The sequence below is a fragment of the Dioscorea cayenensis genome, chromosome 10 (genome assembly GCF_009730915.1).
Source record: "Dioscorea cayenensis subsp. rotundata cultivar TDr96_F1 chromosome 10, TDr96_F1_v2_PseudoChromosome.rev07_lg8_w22 25.fasta, whole genome shotgun sequence".
Classification (NCBI taxonomy): Eukaryota; Viridiplantae; Streptophyta; class Magnoliopsida; order Dioscoreales; family Dioscoreaceae; genus Dioscorea; species Dioscorea cayenensis.
The window spans coordinates 3,014,788-3,034,189 of NC_052480.1; the positions used below are offsets into that span (position 1 = coordinate 3,014,788).

At 33.8% G+C, this 19,402-nt stretch overlaps 1 protein-coding gene across 1 annotated transcript; it reads left to right on the forward strand.

Annotated features, from left to right (window-relative positions):
- The first annotated feature begins 846 nt into the window (after positions 1–846).
- Positions 847–6,293, forward strand: LOC120270580 (furostanol glycoside 26-O-beta-glucosidase-like). Its single transcript, XM_039277634.1, has 13 exons — positions 847–988; positions 1,270–1,339; positions 2,123–2,198; positions 2,282–2,359; positions 2,460–2,547; positions 2,629–2,878; positions 2,950–3,065; positions 3,161–3,378; positions 3,454–3,485; positions 3,591–3,690; positions 3,774–3,882; positions 4,462–4,708; positions 6,162–6,293. Exons 2-12 carry the CDS (start codon positions 1,286–1,288, stop codon positions 4,637–4,639), a joined length of 1,299 nt encoding a protein of 432 aa, XP_039133568.1. The 5' UTR covers positions 847–988; positions 1,270–1,285; the 3' UTR covers positions 4,640–4,708; positions 6,162–6,293.
- Positions 6,294–19,402: the final 13,109 nt, after the last annotated feature.

The window sequence follows — 19,402 nt, forward strand, 5'->3', positions numbered from 1 at the left end:
GAATTTAAGGATTTTTAAGGTTTAAATTTGAAGTTTATATAAAAAAAAATAATGACTTGGATAATAATGTGGAAAACAAGTTGGATATCCACGTCATTCGAGAAACTTATTTGGTAAATCTATTAGGTAAAAATAACATTATTCTTTTTACCGAGCCAAGAATAAGGCTTTTTCTTCCTCTCAATTGCCTAATTAGGACGAGAACATGAAATCCCTATCTAAGATGAAAAAATAAGTGAGAAAAAACTCACCACCCTCATTTTATTCTATGGCCATTCCTAGTATAGGGACTCAAAATTAGTCACTTGATCTATCGGTTGTGGATAAAGATTGACACGAACAAATATCACTTGCAGTGCTTATAAGATTAACTGTTTTGTTTAGACCCACAATATAATTATTGCTATTTATTATTATTATTATTATTATTATTATTATTATTATTATTACATGGATAAATACAAATGCCGTGAGCGAAGGATTTGATCCCTGACCTACTAATTTCTAATTTAACGGTGTTTAATGTCTTTCATTGGGGTTGGAGTTAAAAAGGAAAAATAAAAAAAGTTCTTAAATTCCAATAATTAATGACCACAAGCTCCCTCACACATGTTGCGCCTATAAAAGACCACCCACAGACCCTGCTTTAAGTCACTTGAAAAAAAATTAACAATGGCCTCAATCTTTCAACCAATTTCCATGTCTCCCACCACTTTGTCCCTATTTAGTTCCAGTACTTCATTATTAGCCACAGGAAAACCAGCATTGCTTTCCTTTTCCTTTAATAAACACTCATCCCTACCAAGTAGCAAAAACAAGTACTCAAGAAGAACAAGTGGTAAGAGGTGGCAACATTGTGTGCTTGAGAGGAGGAAATATCCCAGTCCAAACTAGTGCTCCTCAAACCACTACTGATGCAGCTGTGGCTTTTGGCAGGCAGAGCTTCCCTCCTGGCTTTGCTTTTGGTGCTGCCACTGCTGCTTATCAGGTTATTTTCTCATGATATATAAGTATTTAAAAAAACAAGAAAAAATTTTTGTTGAAGAGTTCATAGTAATCAAGTAATAACCATTTTTTTTTAAAATATTAAAACAAGGGAGAAAAGAATCATCATAAACACAAGCATGGTAGTAATGGATTTTTACTTTTATTTTTTAAGAGTTATGGACAATAGATATGAAGCTTGAGTTTTTAGTCAAGAGGATGTTTTTGGTTTTCTCTTTATTGATCTTGCACTAAAAAAAATGTTTGTGCGTGTTTTTGTTGCAGATAGAAGGAGCTTGGAATGAAGGAGGGAGAGGGCCAAGCATTTGGGACACATTCGCCCAACAACACCCTGGTATATACATATTTATATCTCCAACCATGCTCCATATTTGAAGTAAAATACTTTGATTTGGCGCAGGATGGGCTCCAATCGAGCTCCAATTCCTGCGCTAAATCATCAAATTGCTACAGTTAATATAAGAATAAATAAGATTGAACTTATTAATTAACAAAAAAAAATATTTGTATAATAATCACTGGGTTTGATTTTCTATTTTTTATTATATGCAACCCCCACAAAAGAAAGGTAATCTAATATACTGGTCTAAAACCTATATTAAATCGAAGCCCACTAAAAAAAATAATAAGAGGTCAACCTATATTTTACAACTTTTTTTTTCTTAAAAAAATTCAAGTTGATTTGAATCAAAGAAATATAAATAAGTCTATAAGTAAATGAATGAAAATAAATGAATAAATACAAGTGTTCTACTGGGTTAATCCAGTTTTTTAAACTAGTTTCAGTGCCATATATATATATATATATATAATATTAATATAATTCAATACAACATAAAATGCCAAAAAAAAACAACTTTCTATTTATAACAACATTTATTAAATTTATTATGAGCATGTTTAATTATTTTTTTAAATATTTTACAGAAAAAATTGAAGACAGGAGCAATGGAAATATTGCTGTGGATTCATATCATCGATACAAAGTATTTCCTACTTACAAATTATATATATATATATATTTATTTATTTATTTTAGGGTCTTACAAAAATTAATCTTCAAAATTTATATTTTTGCCAATTTTTTATTTAATTTTTAACTTCTAACTATTTACAGGAAGACGTGAAGCTGTTAAAGGACATGAACGTAGATTCCTATAGATTCTCTATTTCTTGGTCAAGGATACTACCAAGTATGTATTTGATTTAATCTCTAAAATCATATTTCCCCAACTTAAATCATTTTTTAAAATTTATTTATGTTAATTTTTATCAGAGGGATCACTTATAGGTGGCATTAATCAAGAAGGAATCAACTACTACAACAATCTCATCAATGAATTAATCAAAAATGGTTTGCAGATTCACATTTTTGTTATTGTTTTTTGTTTTTTTTAAAGCCTTAATTCCTTAATTAATTATATATTTAATCCATTTAATTTATGACTAAACAGGCATCACACCTTATGTCACACTGTTCCATTGGGATGTACCTCAAGCTCTTGAGGATGAATATGGAGGTTTTCTCAATAAAAAGATAATGTAGATCATATTATAAAATTCATGATTGATTGCAAAAAAAAAAAAGAGTGTTAAACATCACTAATCAAAGGCTTTAATCAGGTTTGATTTTAAGAACTATTGTGAAATTTGTTTCAAAGAGTTCGGAGACAGAGTTAAGCATTGGATCACATTGAATGAGCCATGGAGTTTCAGTAGCATGGGATACGGTCTTGGACGGCACGCGCCCGGACGGTGCTCGCAGATCCTTGGTTGCTCAGTCGGTAACTCAATCATCGAGCCTTATATTGTGACACATAATTTACTGCTTGCTCACGGAGCTGCTGCTCGACTCTACAAAGATAAGTATCAGGTAATGTAACAGTATAAATAGTCTCACAATTAGTTAATTTGGTAAATATAAATACGAATTTCTCGTTCCAGACAACCCAAGGAGGACAAGTCGGGATCACTTTGGTTTGTATGTGGTATCATCCTTACGACCAGTCACACAAACATGTCGAGGCGGCAACCCGAGCTTTGGATTTCATGCTTGCATGGTTAGTTCTTCATGTATATGTATGTATGTATGTATATACAATAAATAAAAATTAAGAACTTTATGTTTGATGATTATTGATGATATTTTGTTAAGGTACTTGGATCCATTGTTGCATGGAGATTATCCATTTAACATGAAAGCTATAGTGAGGGATAGACTGCCTACATTCAGTAAAGAAGAAGCAGATATGATTAAAGGATCATATGATTTCATCGGTATCAATTACTATACGGCGAGATATGCTCGTGAAGTACCGTATTCTCAAGCACCTCCTTTCCTCCATATCAATGAATCATATGCCGAACAATTAGGCAAGTTCTTTCAAAAACTGAAAGAGTTTTATTTGGCTAATTTTTTCTAACTAGTATTTTTAACGTTTACTGCAGAGGCCAAAGATGGGGTTCCTATTGGTGAATCGGTAAGTAGTGTTTATCATTAAAAGCAGAGAATATATATATATATATATATATATATATATTTATATATATACAGATTCATTATGTTATGAATTTTCAATAAGCAGAATGGAAGCTGGATTTATGTATATCCAAGAGGACTCAGAGACCTACTGTTATATATAAAGAGGCGATATGAAAACCCGGCAATCTACATTACTGAGAATGGTAGAGCATTAACCAAATATAATAGAAAAATATAAGAATTAGTATTCTAGTATGTCTAACATTAAAATCCTGTATGGTAACAGGAATTAGCAATGTTGACAAGTCTGGCATTCCGAAGGAGGAAGCTCTGGCTGATGAAATGAGAAAGAACTACCTTGCAGTTCATCTAGCTGAAATTTGTGATGCCATAAGGTAATTGCCAATGTTTTTTCAGCTAAATTTATCTTTGTTTCGTTATTCTGTTTTAGTAAATATAAGAAAACAATACTAAATAATCATCTTTGAAATGATGCTTATCTGTTTCTGTATATATATGTCTTATATATTCTTCATTCAAGCAAAAAGTAGAAACTTTAAAACATAAATAAGTTCTACTGAAACAATGTTCATCTGCTGATCTATCTCTGTTTTCTTCTGTTTTAAGAAAATACAAGAAATTTAACATCAATAGATTCAGGAACCACACTAAACCAAGTATTCAAAGAAGCTATATTTGTCTGCTGACTTGTCTTGTTAATTATCATCTGCATTTGATGAAATACAAGAAATTAATCAATACAAATATATTCAAGAACAACACTAAACAAGTTCTGCAGAAACATCATTCAATAAAACACAAGAAATTAAAACAGGCAGAGCTAAGAACAGTAGTAATCAACCAAGTATTCACATATCTTCTTAGTTTCTTCATTGAAAACAAAGACAGAATTTAATTAAACTACTATTCATTGTTCATGTTAATCTAAACACTTGTTAATTTTATGATTTCAGGGAGGGAGCAAATGTGAAGGGATACTTTGCATGGTCTCTGATGGACAACTATGAATGGGAGAAAGGTTATACGGAGAGGTTTGGGCTCAATTATGTGGACTATAACTCCTTGGAACGCACACCAAAAAACTCTGCAAAATGGTTCTCTAAATTCCTGCAGCCAAAGCCTCAAAACTAGCCTCCATTAGTTACCACTAATGTAATAATGGATGCATGTTGTACTATCTTTGTCTCTCTTGATGCACTGGTTTAGAGGTGGGCACGGGCCGTCCGGAAAACCGGCCCGGCCCGTGCCCGGCCCGGCGGTTCAATGACCCGGCGGGCCGATTCATTGACCCGTAACCGGCCCGTACTGTAGACGGGCCGGTTACGAGTTGGGGTTTTCCCAACCCGTGACCCGGCGGGTTGACCCGCCGGGTCAAAACCCGGTTGGGCCCGGCGGGCCGGGTCAAACCCGGTTAATGTTATTATTTTGTTTTTGTTTTTTTAATACTAAGTATTTGTTTGTTTTTTTAATAATAAGTATTTGTTGGTCATGGGATTTGAACCCATGATCTTGAACTGGATAAGAAAAACCCAACCACTGAAACTGCAATTTCTTTCTAATATTTATTGGAAAGAATTATATATAGATAGATGTAGGATATGGATCAAAAATATTTTTTACATATTTAATTTATAAAAAAATTAAGAAACCATATAATAAATTAAAAAAATTATACAAATCAATTAGTAAAATATCAAACAATAAATTTTCATAAATATTTTTTTAAGAATTAATTATTTTGTTAATTGTCTTTTTGGCTCATAAACACTAAATCTCTACATATGCACACTTTTTAAATTCTCTTAAATAAGCAGACTCTTATTTATCACATATATATTAGATTATTTTGTTTTCAATTTATGAAATAAAAAAATAAAATTACAAAAAAATTATTTTTTTAAATTATGTAAATCAATTTATAAAAAAATATATTAGTAAAAAGAATATCTTTTGAATAATGGTTTCACACCATATTATTTTTGATTTAGTAACTTTTTTTCAATGACTATATGATAAGCACAATAATAACCTTATTGTTAAAGACCAAAGTAAAATCTAGAGTCAACCCTAATTATAATAAATAAATAAGTTAATGATAACTTCAATTTAAAATAACAATACTACTTGATATATACATTTTGTTGCACTTAAAAAAAGATGTGCTAATAATTTAATTTGATAGATAAATAAATAAAAATGTAGCTTTTTATCCTTTTTTAAAATTATTTTGATATGTCTTAAAATTTTTTAAGTTATTATAAATTATTTTAAATTTTTTGTTGTTTGGGATTAAATTTTTAAAAAAATATTTTTGTAACTTCTTTATATTTATTTATGTTTTTAAAACTATATGAGAAAAATTTATAGGCTAAATTGGTTAATGCTTATTTTTCCCAAAGTGAGAGGTCCCCAGGTTCAAACCCCATTTATGACAAATTTTTTGGTTATTTATTAAAAAAACCCGCCGGGTCAAACGGCCCTGGCCCGGACCCGGCGGGTTCTGTGATAAGCCGGGCTGGGTCCGGTTTATTCACGAATCGAACCGGACCCGGCCTGGCTGGGTCTCCCTCAGAAGACGGGGTTCCCGGGTCCGGTTTTCGGTGAACCGGACCCGGCGGGCCCGGTTAACCGGCCCCTGCCCACCTCTACACTGGTTATGTTGTTTGTTTCTTCAAAATGAGTGGACTATCCTTGTATCGGTCATGGATGGCAGTCATGTGCGTACTTTCACGTGTTGAATTATAATAGGTGCATTTAAATTAAAAGTCCCGTCTTTCTGTCTTTATGAGAATTTGAATGGCTGTGGGTTCCACTCCGAATAAAATAATATACAAATATGAGAGAATCAATTATTAAATATAATAAGTGAGAACCATGTATTATTAAATATAGTAGAAACGACAGGCTACCCGCTGTTGACATTTTGAACTTTGACAAGTGTAGATCAGAAGAATATTAAATGTAGACATTAAGTATTTAATTATTATTTTTTCTCTTGCACGTACCAAACCATATTCACGGACACTATTATTTATAATAGAAATAAGTACTAAATAAAGCTATGCATGAGATCTCGTTCACCAAAAACAGGTGGATACTTTTATTTTTTTTATTACACGTGATACTGATCCACTTGTTCAAAATTGTAATCCGATACATCATAATTTATTCTAAACAAAAAATTATACATCATTTAAATAAATATAAAAATAAAAATTTACTTATATGAATTTTAAGTTTTAGGGGTTGTTTGGTTACCTATAATTAGTTATAAATAGCTGTAATGTAACTAGTTTTACATATAAAAAACTGTTTGTTTTGCTCTGAAATTGGTTTTATATGTAAAATTTTTTGCAGTTTTGTGTACTTTTGCAGTATTTCAATTTATAGCAAATTTTATTATAAGTTAGAATACAGCAAAATATTTGGGTTAAAATCACCATTTTTCACTCTCCACAATATGCATTATGCATTAAAAAAAAATAAAAACTTACAGAGTAATCAATTATTAACATAATTAAACTTACACTTATTTATGTTTTATTAAATTTAATCTTTTATTTAAAATATACTAATTTGTATTTAATTTTAATAAAAAAATTCTTTTAGTATAAAATTAAGGAATATTACATATTTTTAATTTAATTAAATTAGCATTAAATTAATTAATTAATTATTTTTCTTATACTAGTGTTAATAGTAGTTAAATTAATTATTTTTCGGTAGTGCTTAATTATTTAAGTTTCTAATTATTATTTAGCTTAGTTATTTAAGGTTCTCATTATTATTTTTAAATATAATAAATACTTTATTAAATCAATTAATTAATTTAAAACTTAAATTAAATTAAATTAAATTAATTACTTTAGTAATTTTTTTTTTGAAATGTATTAAATAATTAATAATAGTACTGGATAATGGGGTAATCTCACCCTCTACATTTACATGGTGACTATATCTTCTAATTTATATCAAACCAAACAAATAAAAAGTAATACAGTATTTCCAGTTATTGTAAACTAAATAGCAATGATATAAATTAAAATACAATAATTTCACTTACACTGTAATTTCACTTATAGACAATTATACAGCCTCATAGTGTGAGCTCTTGAAGTGCACTTAGGAAGAAGTGGTCAAAGTTGAAAAAATAATGGAAAGTAAACCTTGACTAAAGCTGAAAGAAAAAACTAAAAAGTAAACTTCAGTAGTTCTAGTTTCCATTTTTAAAAATAAAATAAAAATATATTTATATAAAATTTTATTTCTTTTTTTTCACTGAAAAAATCTTTACATGAGTGAAGTCCAAAAAATATATATAAAAAAATAAGTTAAAACAAAAGAAACACCAATTCTTCCTTTTTCTCATTTTAGAGTAACTGTAATGGGAAAGTCAGTCCTCTACTTTGGTTTTTTGACTGATTTCCTCACCATTGCTGTTAAGTGAACGTCGGGTATTGTGATATATAAACTATTAACACACTTGCGAAAATTTATAATTTTTTAGTATAATAACCTAATTGGTCCTTTTTATTTTTTTTTTCTCTTCCCTTTTGGTCCTTCTACTTAGAAATATTCCCGATTAGTCCCTCTACTTTTAAAAATGTGCCACTTAGGGAGAAATACTCCTAACTAGTTCCTCTTCTTTTGAAAATGAACATATTTAGTCCCTCCACTTAGTCCCATTTTAAAAGTAGAGGGACTAGTTCTCCCTAAGAGGGCACATTTTCAAAAGTAGAGAGACTAGTCATGAGCAAATCTGAGTAGAGTGACCAAAAGAGAAGAGAAAGAAAAGTAGCGGGAACAATTTGGATACTATACCTTTTTTATTTGTATTTTTGAGGTTTAATTGCTATACAGGTCCCTATAATTGTGTACTTTCTGCCTTTTTAGTCCTTGCAATATTTTTAGGCACAATTAAGTCCTCATATGTAGTCGAGTTAGGTCATTCTAGTCCGTGGTGTAGATGGGCAAGTGTAAATAGCAAGGACTTAATTGTACCTAAAAATATTACCGTGGACTAGAACGACCCAACTCTACCAAATATGAGGACTTAGTTGTATTTAAAAATATTAGAATGATTAAAAAGGCAGAAAGTACACAATTATAGGGGCCTGTATGGCAATTAGACCTATTTTTGTTGATAAAATGGCTTTATGCAGTTTCATTACTATACTTTTAGAATTCAAATACATTGAAGTATTGACCACTATACTCATTTGAAAAAATTATTTACCTCAATATACTTGTTATGTGCCAAATATCTAATACGTGTAGTATAATGCATTGATTCCATGCAAAAAAAAAACCTATTAAAATTGAGCAGAAATAATTTACAAACTTGGAAATACGGTTCATAAAAAATATTAATTTTAATATTTGAAAGAATTTGTAAGGAAATGTGAGAGAAGAAGCATGATTCTCATTAGGGTAATAACCCAATAAATAGATATATGAGTATGTAAGAATGTGTATGAACAAGAAGACACAAGGTATATATACATATATGTTATATATAAATGTATATTACTCTAACGCGGCCCCTCAAACTCACTGTGGGTTATAAATTGAGAGTTTGTCAACTATAAATTGAAATCGAGCGACAGTATTTGCCTTAGTGAAAAATCAACAAGCTGCTGTGTAAAGGCAACATACGGAAGAAGAATACTGCCAGCAAGATAATGATGACGAACAAAGTGAATGGAGACCTTAAGATGCTTTGTGCGCTCATAAAACACAGGATTTATAGTAATTTTGATAGTACTCTGGTTATCACAATAGATAGAAGTGGGGCAAATGTGGTGACACCAAAGTCCATCAAAATGTGATGCAACAAAAGAACTTCTTTAGCAATGGACGATATAGCACCATACTCAGACTCAACAGTAGAAAAGGTAACAGTGGATTGTTCCTTGCTTTTCCAAAGGATAAGTTCATATCCAAGAAAAGGTAGAAGTAGATCTCCGATCATTAGCATCGCCTACCCAATCAGCATCACAATATGCGTGCAACTCAACCGAGGATATGGCATAAAAAAAAGTGATCGATTTGATAGTGCCACGTAGGTATCGAAGAACCAGTAGAAGTGCAGCATAATGAGCTAGTAGATCGGGGAGCAGTAACAAACTGGCTAAAGACACGAACAACATACGCAATATCGGGCCGAGTGATGGTTAAATAAACAAAAGCACCCACAAGTGCTCGATAGCGGGTAGGATCAGTTAACAACTCACCGTCAGACGAGCAGAGACGATGAAGCAACTCAATAGGAGTGGAGGTAGTGCGGAGATCAATAATGCCAGCTTATCGAAAAATATCATAAATGTACTTCTATTAAGACACCAAGTAACCTCGATGAGAATAAGCGACCTCAAGACCTAGAAAAGTAATGAAAAGGTCCAAGGTCTTTCATCTGAAACTCAGTGTGTAACCACTGTTTCAGAGAAAGAATAGTATCAGCATCATCACCAGAAATGACCATATCATCAATATAAAGAAGAAAAATAGTGAGGCCTCGAGGAGTCTTGTCACGCCCCGACCCTAGTAGGGCAAGTTGCAATCGCCACGACAACAAGGAGTAGACCCTACAGCGTCCGACCTCCTAGTCACCGTAAGGCTCAAAATAACCCTACTAACACAACTTATTAAAGGAAGATACAAAGTCCACAACAGGACCAACCAGGGTTCCAAATACAACCAAAAAGTATAAATACATTAACAGTACACAATACTCAAGTCTAGTGGATCCATAAAGTTTACATGCACACTGCACACTAACCTAAACAAGGGGAAAGTAGGTCACTCTACTGATTGCCTAGCACAACCTAGTCCAACCTCGCAGTTTGAGAGAGAAGAAAAGAAAGTAGTGAGTAACAGTTATACCCAGTGAGTGGTGTCAGCATAGATATAACAGAGTAATAAAGTGTTTTAAATTATAGTAACCACAATAATAATAACATATAGAAGTAGTTCCAAGTATTTAGCAAGTTAACAGATAACACAATGATTCATAAATAGTACAGGTAAGTAACATTTTCCAACACATTGAGCACTGTTCAAAATGCAGGCTGGCCTTAAACAATTCCCAAGCTAATCGTGGCCGAGACTAGCTACGGGACCACCAAGGTGTTTTAAGATTTTTAAAATTCAAAATGTTGCCTTCCTTGGTGTTGGCCACTGAGATTCCCGTGTGTTGACCCCGGATTTCTCACATACAAGACCCCTTTTATTGGCTGGACCGTGGAACCCCACACTGCAGTGTCGTACTGAAGTCCGATGTCACCATCAAAATCCAAATGTCACGATGTAATTCTTTCCAATTCTAACTCAAGGAATCAAGCATATGATGTGTAAATATGAAAATATACATCAATCCACATTTCACTTGCATGTAAAATACATTTACATGTAGACATGTTTCTTTCGAAATAAATATATATATAAGTATACTAGAATCATCTTTGCCAAATAACTCCATGCTCAAAATATCCATATATATATATATATCAAATGAAATATGATTTATCATCAAATTTATGATATAAAACATGTAAAGAGATATTATAATACTCTTATTAAATCTATGCAATTAACAATTAAACCACTCACTGAACCAGTCATTTAGCCTCTAGACGCGCTCACTGATCGGCAGTTTCTTTCCCCTTGGAAGCTTCCTCGCCACCTAGAATCAAGCAGGGAATCTAAGAACCAATGAACACAAGAATGTAAGGTAAAATGCATGCCAATGCAATGTTACATGTCGAACATATAACTCTAGGGTTTTAGAGGAAAACGAAGTTATTTTGGACCCCAAACGACCTCAAATCGAAATAAAATTAGTTCTAATGGATTCCAAGTAAGAAGGGCTTCGATTTGGACCAGAGCAATACAGGAAAAGGCCAAGGTTTTTTGGTGCTACAGTAACTTCGGATTTGCTCTACATGTCGAACATGTAACTCTAGGGTTTTAGGGGAAAGACGTCATTTTGGACCCAAATGACCTCAAACCGAAGTAAAAATTAGTTCCAATGGATTCCAAGTAAGAAGGGCTTCGATTTGGACCAAAGAAATACAAGAAAAGGCCAAGGTTTTTCGGTGCTACAGTAACTTCATATTTGCTACAGTACTGCTGCAAATCACGAAATTTCTTTACAAACATACACACAAATAAATAACCACGACACTGGCTTTGATTTAAGCCTAAAAACAACTCGAACCAAGGTTTATTTCTAGGGTTTCAAAAATTTCAAAAATGATGAAATACGAGGAAAATATGAAGGAAAAACCTTGGATCGAAGCCTTACCAAGCTCAGGAGAATGAGAGGAAGAGAATAGGAACATTGATTCGCCGAAAAAGCTCGACGAATTTTTTTTTTCAAAAATGAGTGTTCGGCCGAATGAAGAAGTGAAAACAAAGAAGAAGATAAGGAAATGAGAAACAGAGAAGCCACGTTGCTTCTCTTATCCTCATTCAACTTTGAGAATTTTTTTTAAAAGGAAAAAAGGAAATTACCATAATGCCCTTATAATAGGAAAAAAGAAATAAATTAGTCCAAAAGACTGTTTTACCCCTGGTTTTCGGCTGGTTTTCACACACAATCTTCTATGCTATCATGCAAGGATGCCATTAGTGCTAAATGACCATTTTACCTCTAATGCATGCACAGAAAAAATTAAAAAAGGCTTGTGGTAAAAAATTGTCTGGACAGGGTACCACAAGTCTGGCGCGTGAAGAAGGCAAAATCATGAGACCTCTCAGTGAAACCATGAGCAAGAACGACACTACGAAAATGCTCAAAACAGGCGTGAGGAGTCTGTTTGAGTCCATAAATAACCCGACGAAGATGACAAACATGTTGAGGAGGATGATAGAAACCAGGAGGAGAAGTTATGTAAAGATCCTCGTAAAGATCTCCATTTAAGAAGGCATAGGGTGATATCTAAGCGTGAAGTGGCGAGTGGCGTGAAGTCGCAATAGCGTAAAAAAGAAGAATAATAGTAGTCAACTTGGCCACAGGAGCAAATGTCTCCTCATAGCCAATGTCATACTCCTTAGTGAAACCACGAGCATCAAGACACGCCTTGTGGCGCTCAATATTGCCATCAGCTTGATTCTTTTTGTCTTTTTTATTTTATTTATATTTTATAATTATATAGATCTATAACTTAGATAAAAGCCTATCCAAGATTCAGATTAGTATTTGTATATTATATATAATTTCTGAAATTTCAGGAGGATATTTATAATTTCACTAAATGATGATCATTTTGGTTTTTCATCATTTTATAATTTTTTTAGCAAAGATATAAAGAGTAGCTAATTTTTAATTTTTATAGGGATACGTAAAATTAATGACCTTTTAAGGATGCGATAGTATACAAAACCCCTAGAAAAAGTTTTTATAAAAAAATAAAATTATAATTAAAATTAAAAATTGTTGAATTTAAAAGGGGATGCTTTAAATACATGAAGACCTATCGGTCCTTTTTTTTTTTTTAATTTTACATAAAATCAAACAATCAGCTCATCTCTTTCATGGTTTTAATTATATTATATTATATTATATATCTATTCATTTATGATTACGATGATGATTATTATTATTACTAGTAATTGCCAAAAACCTTGAAAGTTTTAGTAATACACACATGGCCGCCTCCCTAATTTCGGTATCCCAAAAAAATTCTCACTTTTCCTTTACTTAGTTTTAGACCCTTTAAACTGTTAAAAGGACAAAAACCGAATAAGCTAGGGATTTTTTTTGGACAATAATGCCCTTACTTTGGGAGTTGTGGACAACCAACACATGGTGAGAAATGACTGTCATGCCCATTATGTAACCACTTTGGCCTATGAAAACTGAAAAGAAAGAACCATAAGAAAAAGTGGTTTTTCTTTGGATAATCATGAGAGAACTCCATCATTACTAGTTCAATCTTTTTTCTTTCTTCGGCTCTTCATCTACTTGCAAGAAAGTTCCCGAAATATTTTCCTTTCTTCACCAAAGTTTTGATTTTTGAACACCATCTATTCAGACGGTTGTTCGTTCGGCCTCATCTTTACAAGAGAACTTCCGCCTCACACTGCTACAACTTTGAAGACTCATCTCAGACCATACAAGCCAATAGTCGTGCTCCAAAGAAGGGATGCAAGTTGGGAACATATGAAGAGATATGCATCAGTTAGTTATTTTTTTTATTTTTTTTGTTTAATAGATGGCTTTTCCTCTTAATAATATAGCTTCTAATTTAAGTAGGCTGAATACTGCATAATGTCTTGTTCTTTTCGTAGGCTTTTTCCTATAGTTGTCAACCTTGTTAATGAGAGGTCCTACTTAATACAGATAGTGGAAACTATGGGCGACTTGAAGGCTCACATTAGCGGAAGACAGTGAGAAATTATTCGAAGAACACCGTTTGTAGCCTTTACTGACATAAAACTAGTATTGCAAGAGAAGGGATTGCTTGCCACCCTGTTACAAAGGTATGACGAATGATCCAGGAAATTTAGGATTAGGGAAAGCCTACTAAGTTTCAGGATAGAAGATGTGGCTATCATTCTATAGGCCAAACAGTTTCCGGAAGCAAGCGTCCTTAGGATCGATGTTGTCATCAGTAGAAGACAAGGAGGTAATAAGTCATTGAGAAGTTGTGTAATAGTTTTACATGCGAGGGTAAAACTTTCCGCTTAAGCTCATCTATTTGTATTGAGTATCTACCTTTTGTGTATAGAAAGAACCAATCACGTGTATTTATAGCAGTTTACGATTAGTTATTTGGTTTCCCGTTTAAGTTAAATCCCTTTTTGTTTAAATTAACCCATTTCCGTTTAGTCATATACATTAACACGCATTTTCTAAGGTTTATATTTTCTTGTGTTGGGTTTCACTCATATTGCCTTATTTTTGTGTGCCAGTTTTTGGAGCTCCTTTCCACTAACAAAGAAAAAAAAAGATTTTGTTAGGACTACCAGCCGAGGAGATCACATTTCTCCCGCCCCACCATCTTGCGGTAAGGACACATTTCTCCCGCCCCACAATTCTCTTTTAGTTGGTCATGTTACCAATTATCAACATACTTTCTCTCTTAGCTAGACTTATGACCAGTTATATGTATACATTTATGTTTAAGTATAGTTGTTCCCGTATACTAGCATATGTTTTTACTTATTCTTAGTTGTTGTTGTTGTTTAACGTATTTGATATATCCTTAAATGTTTCTACTTAATGAGAATATACAGAATAGGTGCAATACATAAAGAAGAAAGTACGCAAACTGTCACGCCCCAACCCGCATGCTGACAGAACGCGACAACCGCCGTGATGATCCCGAGGAGGGACACTCCACCACTCAACCCTCGGAGCGCCGCAAGGCTGACCAACAACCTAGAAAACAACAACATTTACACTGATACACAACGGGAGTAGCAACAACAGTAACCACAGTAATAAACAGAATTAGAGGGGTCCAAAAATGCACAGGGAAGCAACAACAACAATAGCGCACAGCTGATACACCAAGGATTTAAGAGTTGTATACTATAAGCCAACAACAAGGTTGTCTACATACTAGTGGATCCCAAGTCTCAACAACATATGTATGCATAAAATAAACATACACAAACTGAAAAGAAATACAATAGAGAGAATAGTATCAAATTTTCAACACACTGCCACACAGCCGCACCTACTACCTGCAAAAGACTGGAAAGAGGAAAGAGGAAAGAGGGGGTGAGCAACTAGCGTTACTCAATGAGGGGCAGTTATCACAACCCTAATAGAAATATACCACAATGATAACAAAAATCTCCAAATATTATACTTTACAAATAAAATAACTAGTTTAGCACCTGGATCATATAATAGCAAATTTTTATACAATATAACAAAAAGATAGAGTAAGAAGTTATTTTACCTCAACTAGAGTTTTACAACTTCAAATCCATAAAAAACTGAAAATAGGGGTGCGCATTATGAAAATAAGCTAAACATGAAGCATATCTTCCACAATAAAACACATAACTCAAAGTAGTTCCCAATTATAAGTATACAAGTTAAATAACATGAGTTTCACAATAAGTGAACGTATCACTAGTGCCAAATCAAATTTACGGGAGATTGCCCTTCCAAAAGCGACAGCTGGGCTTCGCCCACTCACCACAAATTCAATATGACACAACAAAAGAAACACAAAGGGAGTAAATCTCAAACACAGCATAAAGCAACACCCAATGCTCACCCAGCATAAAGTGGTCTAAAAATCTCCCTAAACCTTCACCGTGGTTGCGGCTAGGTTCAGAGCCATCAAGAAACTCATGTCCTTAACGTTGACCCATCGATCCACCATGCGGTGACCCCGGCTTCTCGATGAACATCCAGTCAAGGCTCTACACTCCAACCTGAACAGGACCAATAAGTTTGTCGGTCTTCCACGCAACCTCAACAAGCTGGCCATGAAAACCATCTACAGTAGCAGGTTGTCACCAACTAAGTAATACAAACATGCATCTGCCAACGAGGAGTCCATAACTATGACAATAAAAATATCTACCATTTCCACACAGAAATGATAAAAGCGCAAGTAAAACTCAAGCTTTTAACACAAATCACTTTCATAATCCAACACAAGAAACAACATGAAAATTCTTTTCATTTGAACACAAATTGCATAAAAGAAACACCAAGCAATTAAACTCCTAGGGTTAAAACTTCTTAAAAGTAATCATAATCATCCATAAAAACTCATTAAGCAAAATAGATTATATAAACATATACATATGGGTAATCTTCTAATAGAGTCATGCTTCATAATCCCACTCATAGAACTAGTCATCTCGCCTCGAGACGGACTCACTGATCAGCAATTTTCTTCCCCTTAGAGGATGCTACGACACCCAGAAACAAGTAGGGAATCGAAGAACCAATTAACACAACAATGGAAATGAAAATGCATGTGAATTCAAGGTTACATGTCGAACATGTAACTCTCGAGTTTTAGAGAAAAACGATGTTATTTTGGACCCAAACGACCTCAAACTGGAGTAAACCTAACTCCCATGAATTCCAAGTAAGAAAGGCTTCAATTTGGACTAAAGAAATACAAGAAAAGGTTAAAGTTTTTTAGTGCTACAGTTGCCTCGGGTTTGCTACAATAACCAAGAAATTACTACAGTAAAACCGGCCTTAAACAATGGTTTTGTTCCGATTTACAACACCTAAACAAGAAATTTCTATACAAACACTCACACAAATGATAACAAAGACCTTGGCTTCAATTTGGGCCTAAAAAAACCCCAAACCAAGATGTATTTCTAGGTTTGTTGGCCCAAACCATTGGCTACCAACCCCAAACTATAGCTTCTCTAAACCATTTGCTGGTTTCTTAAAGGTTTAATTGTCGTACAGGTCCCTGTAATTGTGTACTTTCTGCCCTTTTAGTCCTTGTAATACTTTTAGGTACATTTAAGTCCTCATATTTGATCGAGTTGAGACTTTTTAGTCCGCGGCATAGATGGCGTTAACTTTGCCGTTTCTTTTGCGACGATGTGACTTTTTTTATTATGAAATTGGGGGACTAAAAAGTCCCAAATCGATCAAATATGAGGACTTAATTGGACCTAACTGCAAATGTGACTTTTTTTATTACGAAATAGGGGGACTAAAAAGTCCCAACTCGATCAAATACAAGGACTTAATTGTACCTAACAACAAATATTTAAAACCATGCCAGCTTAAAAGAAACGGCGAAGATAACGCCATCTACGCCTCGGACTCGAAAGTCCCAATTCGATCAAATATGTGAACTTAAATGTACCTAAAAGTATTACAAGGACTAAAAAGGCAGAAAGTACACAATTACAGGGACTTATATGGCAATTATACCTTTCTTAAACCATGGCTTCCAATTTATGTGCACCCATCAACAATAGTGGTTTTGGTTGGCCTTTAAATATGGGAGGTTCTCATTCCATCTTCACACAACCAAGTGAAGAAGAAAAGTAAGAGTGAGGAAATTAGAGAGAAAAAAAAGGAAGAGTGAGGAGTGTGAAAAAACATTAAAAGAGTTAGTATATTCTCCTGGTATAAGAGAGAGTACTGGTTTTATCCTTATGATTAGAGAGAGTTTGTAACTTTTGAAATTTTTCCACTTAATAAATTCTTCTATCCTTTCCTGTGGTTTTTACCCTAATTATTTAAGGGTTTTCCACGTAATATCTTTGTGTCTTTTATTTTTCTGCATTATTATTATTTATTTTACTACGGTATTGCTATATTCGATCCTACATTTTACAACAAGTGGTATCAGAGCTAGATCTGGGTGTAATATATCTACTTATCGTATGCTCTGTGGTTGCCACTATTAGTGGATCCTCTACATCAGAAAATAAGTTGGATTGTTATTCACCTTTTGAAAGACTGATTACTGCTCTTGCAGTAAGTTTTAATAAAAGCAATGGTGGCAAAATATGAGATTTAAAAATTCATTGTGAGTAATTATTCACTGTGGAAACCGAAGATGAAGGTAATCCTGAGGAAGGATAACTGCTTAGCGGCTATCACTGAAAGGCCAGCTGAGGTCAAAGATGACAAGTGGAACGAGATGGATGGGAACGCCATTAACAATCTTCATCTGGTACTTGCTGATGGAGTTCTATCAGCAAAATTTTCCTTAAAAGGAGACTCTATACTTTGCATATGGCAGAATTTATTACAGTAGCGGAGCACATGAACACACTGTACACTCTATTTTCCCAACTCACATCATTGGAACATACAATAGAGTCAGGTGAACGTGCAGAAATTCTACTCCAAAGTCTACCAGATTCATATGATCAAGTCGTCATCAACTTAACAAACAATATCCCCACTGTCAGTCTAGTCTTTGATAACATTACAGTTGTTGTTCTGGAGGAAGAGAGTCATCGTAAGAAAAAGGAAGACAAGTTAGCAAGTTCATAACAAGCGAAGGCCTTGACGGTGACAAGAGGAAGACCAACAGAACGTGGATCCAGTGGGAGCTACAATCATGGTAGATCAAAATTAAGGAGTAAGAAGACTTTCAAGTGCTACCACTGTGGCAAGAAAGGTCACTTGAAGAAGGATTGTTGGAGTCTAAATAAAAGGGATTCCAATCCTCAAGGGAATATCGCAAACACTTCAGATGATGGAGAAGCCATGGCGTGAAGCAACTACTACAACAAGTAAAAGATTTACTGATGTATGGCTTCTTGATTCAGCGGCTACTTTTCACATGACCTCCCGAAGAGAATGGTTCCATCACTATAAACCTATCTCTGGGGGATCTGTGTACAGTTGCAATGGTCAAGCCTTGAAGATTGTTGGTATTGGCACCATCAAACTGAAGATGTATGATGACACGATTCGGACTATACAAGAAGTTTGACATGTGGAGGGCCTCAAGAAGAATTTGTTGTCTATAGGACAACTTGATCTTGATTGCAAAATTGAAGTTCAGAACAAGATCATGTAGGTAATTCGAGGAGCGCATGAAGGTAGATGAGATAGCTGCAAATCTGTACATGTTGAAGGGAGAAACTTTACAACAAGGAAAAGCCTCAGTTGCCACAAGTGGTCCAAGTGAAAGATGCATGATAATATGGTACATGAAACTTGGACACATGTCAGAGCACGGAATAAAGATTCTTACAGAGATGAATCTACTTCAAGGTCTCATAAAGGTAACACTACCCTTTTATGAACATTACATTGTAAGTAAACAGCATCGACTGAAGTTCAACACATCTAATTCTAGAAGCAAAGAAATTCTAGAATTAGTTCACTCTGATGTGTGGCAAGTACTAGTTATGTCCCTTGCAAGAGCAAATTATTTTGTATCATTTATTGATGACTATTCCATGAGATGTTGGGTGTATCCT